This window comes from Trachymyrmex septentrionalis, unplaced genomic scaffold (genome assembly GCF_001594115.1).
Source record: "Trachymyrmex septentrionalis isolate Tsep2-gDNA-1 unplaced genomic scaffold, Tsep1.0 scaffold36, whole genome shotgun sequence".
In the NCBI taxonomy this organism is placed as follows: Eukaryota; Metazoa; Arthropoda; class Insecta; order Hymenoptera; family Formicidae; genus Trachymyrmex; species Trachymyrmex septentrionalis.
The window spans coordinates 50,452-61,240 of NW_017305525.1; the positions used below are offsets into that span (position 1 = coordinate 50,452).

At 25.3% G+C, this 10,789-nt stretch overlaps 1 protein-coding gene across 1 annotated transcript; it reads left to right on the plus strand.

Annotated features, from left to right (window-relative positions):
- The first annotated feature begins 7,043 nt into the window (after positions 1-7,043).
- Positions 7,044-9,786, plus strand: LOC108750320. Its single transcript, XM_018489700.1, has 5 exons — positions 7,044-7,098; positions 7,748-7,973; positions 8,648-8,810; positions 9,221-9,449; positions 9,614-9,786. Exons 1-5 carry the CDS (start codon positions 7,044-7,046, stop codon positions 9,784-9,786), a joined length of 846 nt encoding a protein of 281 aa, XP_018345202.1.
- The last annotated feature ends 1,003 nt before the right edge of the window (positions 9,787-10,789 follow it).

Below are 10,789 nucleotides of genomic sequence, written 5' to 3' on the forward strand. Positions count from 1 at the left end.
ATTAAGTAGACAGTTAAGACTTTCAATTCATAAACATTTTTTTAATATCAGCTATAATTAATAAAATGTTCATTGTTAAATATGATCATTGACAATTTACAGATTTACTTATAAGAGCTTTTTCAATTATGTTTATTTAAATCTAAGGATTTTTTTAGACCATTGAATACAAATCTAATGTCAAAATTTACAAATTCGAAATCGTGCAAAATTTCTATACATAAATTTTTGCAATAATCTGAATATTTTTCAAGTTTTGACCAAGTATTTTTCAAATATATTAAATCCAATATTTTAAATTTGTCAGTACATATCAAGCGATCTAAAAAGTCCTTAAGTTTAAATAAACATAATCGAAAGCCATTTGATAAATCATTAATAATCTAACTCACAGCTCTTTCACAATCCCAAGTTTAATCATAAATATCTTATTAACCATAAAGTCAACATTAAAAAATCCTTTAAAGACTAAAAGTACCAACAACATATTTAATTTTGATTGCAATAAAACTTTTCCAGTATGTTGTAGTTAAAATATGATTTAATATGTAAAAACAAAACTTTTTTGAAAATTGTTGAATAGCGTAATTGCGCACATATGTTTTGCAATAACTAACAATCTACTTTTTACAGCTACTGTGTTTCACTTAAAAACCGAATTTACTTGTTACTATAAATTATGACAATTTAGATAATACTGCTATGATGACAACTGACAAAGTAAACTGTGAACCTAATACGTGTTTTTATTATTTCTTTTTATAATACATTCGACAATTATGTGTGTAACTGACTTATATATGAATCTTATTTTAACTTAATAAATAAAAAATTAAATTTAAAATTTATTACACAGTAAATATTTGATTTATTAGAATTAATTATGTAAATAATAAATATATATTATTATCATCAGTGTATAAATATTATATTAATCATATTATAATTATATATATATATAAATATTATACTCGTTATGATAAATATGTATTTATTATATATAAATTCGTAACTATCAACATACTTGAAGTGAATCATTAAAATATATTTCAATATATTGTAAACGCTATTTAATATGAAAATTTATTATTAACAATTCTAGATTCAAAACGTATTACTCGTAATAAAACAAAAAGTTTTAAATTTAATAAATAAAAAATTATATCTTTAAAAAATTTTGTATCTATTCAATTATATTCATTAAGCTATAATTCAAAATTTATTCATAAATAAATAACTTTTCTATTTCTAGAAATATTTAATTTTTTTAAAGATACAATTTTTTAATTCTTTGTAAACTTTGAATCTGAAATTGAATTATGATTTCACTATTGTAATAAAAACTTATAACTTTGTATAAATTATACATAAAATATATATACATAAACTATACAATTATTTAAATTTAAATCCCTTCTTTATTAGAAAAAACAATTAAAAAAAAAATGTTTACTCAATACCATATCCGTTACAATCTCCGAATACAAGGAATCTCAAACATAAGCAATGCTATAAAAACTTTTAATATTTTAGCAATCAATTTTCGCGTTCTATACAATTATTTTGATCAACCAAATTTCTTCCAGATCTACATCTAGCTAAATTTTTAGATACTTTAATAAAAAAATCTTTATCGCGTGTTACAAGAAGATCAAGAACTATTTTGATCTTCGTTATAGATTATTTAAAGTTCAGATAACAAAAAAATATTATTAAAAAATAATCAAATTTTAAATAATTTAAAATAAAAACTACAGTTTTTACTCAAAAACAAAACAAAAATTGTTCTCCTAATTATTTTTCAATTCTTTATAACTTTTTTCTAATATGTCGAATAGCGATTGTAAAAAAGAAAGAAAACATATATAGACATTTTATGTATAAAGCAAAAGAATTTCAAATTATGTAAAAATTATTTTTCTAATTATTTTTTTAATTATCTTTTTTTTTCTATTACATATTTACATATGGTATGAACCAAAATTATACGAACTAAAGAAAATGCGTCTTCCATGTGACACTCTTTATTAATTTTCCTCATATCATTTATTACCCAAAGACATTCAACTATTGACCAGCGCGTTCAAGTGTTGCAGCTGGGCGCCCGCGAGCAGCGCTCGTCTGCCGATCTCTGCCTTAAGGCAAGCAAAAATTGTGAATATGAAAGCGCATAAATAGCACATAAATCTTGTGTATTTGATTTTTTTAATCGGTTGTTATTAACATGTGAGGTGGTTGACTCATAGCCTACTCAGCCCCTCCCTCATAAGAATTTTGTTTTTAGCTATACTATAAAATAAGCGCAAAAATTTTTTGTTGCTAATTTAGAGAGCGCATAAATAGCACATTATTTTATATATTATATATATATATATATATAATAACGTGCTATTTATATATATAAAATTTATTCATTAAGATTTGGTTCAATAGAAGAGAGGGCGGCATCACCTAGCAGACGTCATTTAATTTTAAAAAATCTATAAATATGAAGTTAGTGATATTAGATTACTGCTATAGTTGCTTATTATAATTTTTATGTACAAAAACATTTCATTTTTATTACTTGTCATTAATTGTGAATTATCTCATGATATAATATAAATAGATACATCTGTTCCTCTCTTCGAAATTTGAAGAATATTTTCAATCAACGATTTAATAGAAATTTACCGCGTACTCGTCCTGCTGCAACGCATCATAATGTAAACGTACAAACGATTCATTACAATGAATAAAATAGTAAGCAATACATGTCTTACATTAAAAAGTATATGGTTTTGTTAACTGCGGAAATATATACAATGTGTTTTGCAAGTATTGTTTAATATAAATTTACAAACTTTTTAAAAATCAAGTTTATATTTTTAAAACACTTCTATTATTTTCGATAATGGTTTTAACCACATTCCATCAACCACATTCATCTCATTATTCTGTTCGTAAAAGTATTAAGGTACGATTATCAAAAAGTTAATAATTTACGAGTTATTTAACATGTCAATATGTGCCAGAATAAAATGTGTAAAATATATCGTCAACTATTGGTTTTTTGATACTACTACTTAATACTTTTATATGCAGAATAATTAGAGGAATATCATATTAGGTAACAAAAATTATACAATTTCATTTTAAAAAGGGGAGATAACCTTCATATCTTTTTGATGCTTTCATCTAAAAAACATGACCAAAATACGTTCCCTCGAAACCCTTCCACTTTCATTTGAAACATTTTTTTATATCATCAAAAATAAGCGAGATATTCAGATGGTCAATTTAAGTGTTAGTTAATTTAATCACTCTGTATATAATAATTGTTAATCCGAGAATAGAAATTGCCGTGAAGTTGACATCTCATGTTGAAAAATCCGATATTTTATACGCAATTCCGTTTGCACCCACAATAATTCTACAGTTCCTGTTAGATTTTAACAATTGTTCCGCTGATTTAATACAAAAAAAAATTTTTTTTAACGGGATGCCAACTTCAAATATTAATTTTTATCACGAAGTTCTATAGTTCTCGAAGAGTTCTATAATTCCTGATAAATTTTAACAATAGCTCAGGTCTTTAAATATTTTAAAATAAATATTTAATCTGACAATTAACACCCGAAGTTTCAAAAAAATTTTCATCACAAAATTCTCTTGATCTCAAAGAGTTCCTCAGTTCCTGATAAGTTTTAGCGACAGTTTCCAGCCTTTAAGTATTTTTAAACAATTTGTCAATGTAAGCGCTGGCACTCCATTACAAGAATAAAGTATAATGTAACAGTTAATTTTTGTCGACTTTTTGCTATTTTCCTATAATCCTGTAATAGTTCCAACGCTTTCAAAAGGTCTTGCTCAAAGTTCTTGCTCTTAAGTATTATTAAATAATTTTTTAATTTGCTGTGATACATTTTTAATAAGTATGCGATGCCGGCAGTTCCTATCGTTTTATGGTAGTCCTTGATAGTTTTCACAGTGACTGTAAGTCGATCTTTACATGCATAAAGAAGAACAATGTTCACTCGGCTATACTACAAAAAACTGTATCAGCCCATGTTGTATATATAATTTGTTGCAGCAGTTAATTATGAGTATATTTATATGTATAAATTATGCTGTACAAAAAATGAATCGAAAAAGAAAGATGATAGTAGATTATAGAAAGTGTTTTATTTTTATTTTTAATACGGGCGGAACATAATAATCATAATTTATTTTTAAAAGAAAACTTAAAATTTCACAAATTAGTGCGATCGATATAAAAATTTTATGCGAATTATTAATTAAATTAATTTTAAAATGTAAAAGAATAGGTAACTCATATATTTTAGAAAAGTGCGAAAATAATGAGGAATATGCATACATAGATCTTATGCCATTCATTTATTTTTCTTACAGAAAGCGTGAAGTTAGCATATTGATAGATAAATTATACAATTAGAATCATTTTTATATATGTTCTCCTTTCTTTCCTTCAAATACTATCCATAGAAAAGGGAAGGAATACCATAGAAAAGGGAAGGAATACCATAGAAAAAGGAAGAAAATATGTATATAGCTTTCTCTTTTCAATCAATACTTGCTTAGAGAAAAAGAAAGGACAATACATCGATGGCACTCTTTGTCGCACTTTCTTTGTCAACTGGTATTTCTCACGCTAGATGTCGAATGCTTGATCTTCTATACACGTTCTTGGAAAATACTTGTACTAATCATTTTTACGATTTTTGAAAAACAGTGATTCTTATAAAATCTGCAATATCTTTTTAAGATTTGCAAACAATCCTTCAATCTCTTAGTGCCAGAAGTTTGTGAAATGCTTGTAACTTTACTGCAAGAATTTATACAGGTTAAATTAAATGTACAGGTTAGTTAAATTCCTTTCAAACGAGTTTCTATTTTTTTTCATAAAATATTATATTATAAAATTGTGTTTTAACATTTTTATATTGGAATTCTATTCTGTCTCCCAAAAGTAAATAATTTTAATACAGGCAATCATATATATAAGTATATGAATTGCATCACATGTTGTGACTGTGCAATTATTTTCATTTAGCTCGATGTTCAAGCATTATTCTCAGCATTATTCTCAGTGTGTCCAAAGAAATGCGTAACCTTCCTGTGTAACATTCCTTGACAACAGAATACCGTCTTCGCATGTGAACCGCGTGACATCGAAATGCTCGAGATTTAATTTAATAAACACGAGGTTCCGTGTACATACAAACCAATACAGACCAAACCATTCGTTATGTTTGCCATGCTCATCACGTGCCCTGAAACCGAGGTAGTTCGTTATTGCTCGCAGCAGTCATAACTCATGGCTTGCGATTCGCGACTCATTATCCCCATTCATTATCGATAAGTAGGACGCGAATCAAAATGCTTGTCAAGCTACAAATCAATGAGTCGCGCCATTAGATCGTAGGTCAATGTTTATTATCCATGCTGTTCACTTTTCCATAGAAAATACGTTTTTGCTGAAGTATCTAAAAATTTAGCTAAATGCAGATGTGTAAAAATAATTTTTTTGAACCATCCAAATAATTAGTAAGACACTCTGACTGGTTGCTCGAATGTCAAAATGTTTTGCAGCATTGCTCGTCATATTTAAGATTTGTAATTACTTTAACTTTGTGTTATTGGTTCAATAAAATTATTTTCAGATCTGTATATAATTAAATTTTTAGATATTTCAGCAAAATTATTCTTTTCGTGTTCATATTTTTTTAACTGTTACGTTTACAAGCTACGAATTAGAGATGATATGCATAAACGAACTACAGTGTAATGACGCGACGTAGAATCTATTTAATTCGTTGTAACTCGATTGCTTGCCAATCTACAAAGTCGAATTTATTTTGAAATTATCATAATTATTTATTTGACAAGCCACGACGAGTCACGGAACGTGGCTTGCAAATGTAGATATACGTACTCGTAATCGAGATTTGATTTTACGCGTTGCTTAATTTTCTTTCCAAAAAGAGAGCATGTTTAACTCAGTGACGCAAAAGCTAAATGATAGATAAATATAGATTCATATAAAAAGTTCAATAACATGCAAATAACAATAAATTATGCTAAAGATATGGTTCTTTCGAACAGAGCTTTCAGTAACTTGTTATCGAATCATATAATAGGAACGTATAAAAACAATACTTTATTTGATATACAAGTAAAGTTGTCTTATTTGAAATTAATTTTTACATCTCGTCAAGCAAATAACATCTTAATGTATCAGTTATCATACCGAACTTTTCTTTAACTTTCCATCTATGAGTATTATTTGTTATTAATTAATATTAAATCACGAATTATACGTACACGGTACAATTTATCCAATTGAATTTTTATAGAAATAAAGATTAATTCAGACCTCATAAAATTAGTAATCATCATTTGTATATTATTCTTTGCATATTAATTTATATTTCATGATTATCTATTGTTGTAATTTTTGCATTATAAAATGCTAATCATTTATCAAGCATATACAAAGAAATTGGCGATAGCATTGAATATTAAAATAGAATTCTGTCCTCTTCATGAAATTAATATTAATTAATAATTAATTACGTTGTAAATATTTATAACATGTAATTAATGCCATGTTGATCACATCATAGATTCAACTCTAAGATACTCCAAAAAAATAAATTTCTGCTATGTATATTAGACGAAATCAAAGTTATCTTTCATAATCTTAATTGATCTCTTTCATTCTCTCTCTCTCTCTCAAATAATATATAAACATTTCTTCAATCTGATCTTGTTTGAGCTTCCTTTTATCTCTTTACTATCTTGAATAAAATATAAGCTGTCCAACGTATATTTTTCATTATTCACAAACATCCAAAATAAACATTAATAATATCATTAATTTTAGATGTTACTAGTTTCAGATGATACGCCGATACGACAATATACGACATACAGCAAGATATTAATTACGACTTCCAAAATTACTTATATGACTAGGAAAGGAAATAAGGAAAGTAATTCTTCCTATTTAAGTAAAAGAAAGAATATATATATTTCACATTATGACACTGTCACCGTCGTTATGGAGCACCTACACTACTACTACTTTAATTTTTGGTAAAGAAATTTATATTAAGAAAATAATATTTTTTATTTGTTTATTTTTGTTATTCTCTTAATCATGTAAATATTAAACATAGCAAATAGTACCGAGACACTGCCTTGTCTCCAGGTATATCTTTGAATAATGAAATTGTAAGGAATATATGCATATAAAGAAATAATGAAACATAGCTGATTAATATATAATATGTATAATATTAAAATATAATGTAACTTGAAAAGAGTAGAATACACAAGATTTGTAAATTATTATGTATAAAATAATCGACTGGTATAAAATGAAAATGTGTAGATAGAATTAAATTCTTCTTTTCATTTTATTTGTTATTAATTCAAAAATTAATTGTAATTTATTTATAGCAAGTTAAAATAGTTCAATGTAAATTAAATTATCTTTCCTATTTCACTTTTATTAAATAATTAACAAAAATACAGTAATAAGATAATCTTATTATAAATAAATAAATGAAAAATTTTATTATAAAAAAGACTAATGTAACTTTATTTGCAATCAACAGATTTTCTAAAAATTTTTATATTAAAAAAATTAATTCTTTAATATGTAATTAAATAGTTATTACAAAATCTATAACACTAACAATGAACATTAATAATTATTTATTAATTGCCATTACTTTTCTAGATTCTGTAACAGAAAACGTGACATCACAATTAACAAATACTGTGATACCAGTATTAAGAAACAGTACATATACAAAAAATAAAACAGAAGAATTCCAAGTTTCGAATACTGAATTTGTAAATTATTCGATATTGCACTGGCCTAATTATTTATGGTTTGCTGCTGGTTTAGGAATTGGAATATTCATAATGTTAATTATAAATTCCAATTTATATTGCCAAGTCTGGTAAATACAATTTTTTTACTATAAATGCTTATAATTTTTATAACTGATTAATAAAATATAATTACTTAATACTAATGTAAAAAGTTTATTGAAAAAAAAAGTGAAAATATGAAATAATATTGTACTAAAAATAATTCTAAATTTTTGCTGGAAAACATTTTAGAAATATACATCCAATTTTTACAATGTCATGCCTATATAAATTAACTATACTGAACTAGAAATATCTTAAATATTTTTTTTACAATTTCTTTTATTATTCTACTTATGAAAGCATTAAGAAGCACTTAAGAAAGTTATAAGAAGTAATAGCTTAAAAGATATTTCATATTTGATTTCATATTTGGTAAAATGTTTCGACATAAAACATACGAAATATCACGTGAAATATTATTCTATAGCAGTATTTTAATATTTAAATAGTACAAAATAATAAAAATACATCTCTACTAATGTAAATAAAATACGTGATTACAGTTAAAAAAAGAATATACAAGTTTTTGAAAATCTTTTCTATTTGATTATTTCTTTCAAATAAACAGTACAACTACGAACTGATATCACATTGATTAGATTTTTTTCAATTTATTATATGCTACTGCAATGATTTATTTGCTATTTTTAATTATTAGAGTCTTCATACACATAAAATAAAAAATATTTAATTTAATTAGGTGTCCTAACTTTCGTATCTTAAGACGCATTCGGATCTTCTTTAGAATCCTTTGGCACCGTTTCATCGTTTGGTATCGTCACGTTTGTCTTGGTAGAAACGAATATTTTATTTCAACTCTCAAGCAAAATGACAGAGTTATCAAAGAAGAACACGAAATAAATGTGAGTGTAAAACATGTAATGTGTAAAGTATATATTAATTTAAAAAATTTTGTATATTAGAAAAATTTTCAATTATATATAATATAGTACATCATCAGATATTTTACAATTTTTTGTTCTATATACAACTTTTATATTATATGATCCTCGTTATGCTTTAATTGTGTTATTGTGAGTTTCATTTTAATTTTGCCTTTATATCATACCATGAAAAAAGTCCGAGGAAAATATTTGGCGCCGTACAATATTTTTATATCAATTGTTAAATAATTATAATACATATGATGGCAACAACATCTACGAATTAGCCTTACTATTTTTATTTGATATTGTAAAACCTTCTAACTTTCCTTGCTTCTTTATAATTACTAGTTACTCATATATTCATTATTATAACAATCTCTTCGCAGTTCCAACCGCTTCCGCGCGTCTCACTATCACCGCGACTCACAAATCAGTCGCGATCTTTACAACAGTCACAATTGTCGCATCGCTCGCAAATGTCACAGTTGCCACGTGGTTCACGATTGCTACAACTCAGTGATCTCACAAATCAATCGCAATCTTCATCGCAACAGTCACAATGGGATACTACGTTACCTACAGTCTCACGGCAATCTCATATCCCACAGCAATTACTAGGTTAATATCAAGTTTAATTTTTTTTATACACACTACTATCAGAGGCATTAATACCTATATACGCCATGTTGCTTTTCAATTAAATCTTTTTAATATTATTTTATATCGTAGTTTTTCTAATTTTTTTTATTTGTATAAATATTGTATAATTATTAGTTATGCAAAAATTGTTATTAATAATCGATTCTTTGATCTAGTTTCCTCAGTTAGAAACAGCCCTGCAATCATCGAAAATTCCCAAATTACTGGAACAATACATACGACTACCGTAAGAACCATGATTGCCACATCAACTATAGCGCCTGGACGATTCACTTCTTTTTCTACACAGTAAAAAAGTTTGCGTTAAATTTAATACATTTCACATGTCTCAAACGGTCCACCCAAATTTTTGTGTTAATTTAACATAAGATGAATATGTAAGAAAGCAACACAAATATTATGTAATAAATGAATACAAGAAGTATAATACTTTAACAATATAAAAGCAAATTTTATATTAAATTAATACATTTATAATATTAAATTTAACTAAAATTAGATGCTATTTTTGCATTTTTAATTTAAGTAAGACCTCTGTGACATTTAATATGTATAATAGATTTAACAGATATTTACTGTTACAAAGAGAAAAAAATATCTGTACCTTTTTACATATAAAATATGTAACTAGCTGTACAAAACATATTTCTTCAGTAAAATTACCATTTATAATATATTACATTAACACACACATTTTATTCATTTATTCTTAGAATTTTAAAACTACATTATTTTTATGTTATTCATTTACTTATCTATAAATTGTGTTATTTTAATACTGAGAAATGTTAAATTTTAATTTAACACAAAATATTCAAATAACACATTATGTTAAATTACTCGGATATGTTAAAAAGTCAACATATCAAACAAAGTTTTAATAAGGATTCGTTTTAACATAAATACAAAATATTTTTTACCGTGTACATTAGTATAAAGTTCAATTTTTAATTGTGTTATTATTAAAACACATTAATATTTACATATTGGTTTTAAAACTAATTCTTTTATTAGCATTATACATCAGATCTTCTAATCTTCTCCATTTTTGTTAATTATAAAGTTTATACATATATATTAATACTATAATTTTCTTTTTACAGATTTCCAGCAACTCATACAAATCCGCAATGACTCCGTTTAAATGTTAAATGGTTATATTATTATACATGACAAACTGTATAGTCTCATTAATTTTCAAAATTGCTGTAATGACGGATTATGAAATGTTCCAATCTAGAAAATAAATTTCATCTTACATATAATTTTATTAAAAATATAGTATTTCTTATTAA

Bases quoted from the DNA above. Each gene is read 5' to 3' on its own strand.
- LOC108750320 (XM_018489700.1), top strand. From the start codon at position 7,044: ATGACACTGTCACCGTCGTTATGGAGCACCTACACTACTACTACTTTA. The intron at 7,099-7,747 runs GTAAAGAAATTT...TTACTTTTCTAG, and splicing joins TACTACTACTTTAATTTTTG to ATTCTGTAACAGAAAACGTG. The intron at 8,811-9,220 runs GTGAGTGTAAAA...ATCTCTTCGCAG, and splicing joins AAGAAGAACACGAAATAAAT to TTCCAACCGCTTCCGCGCGT.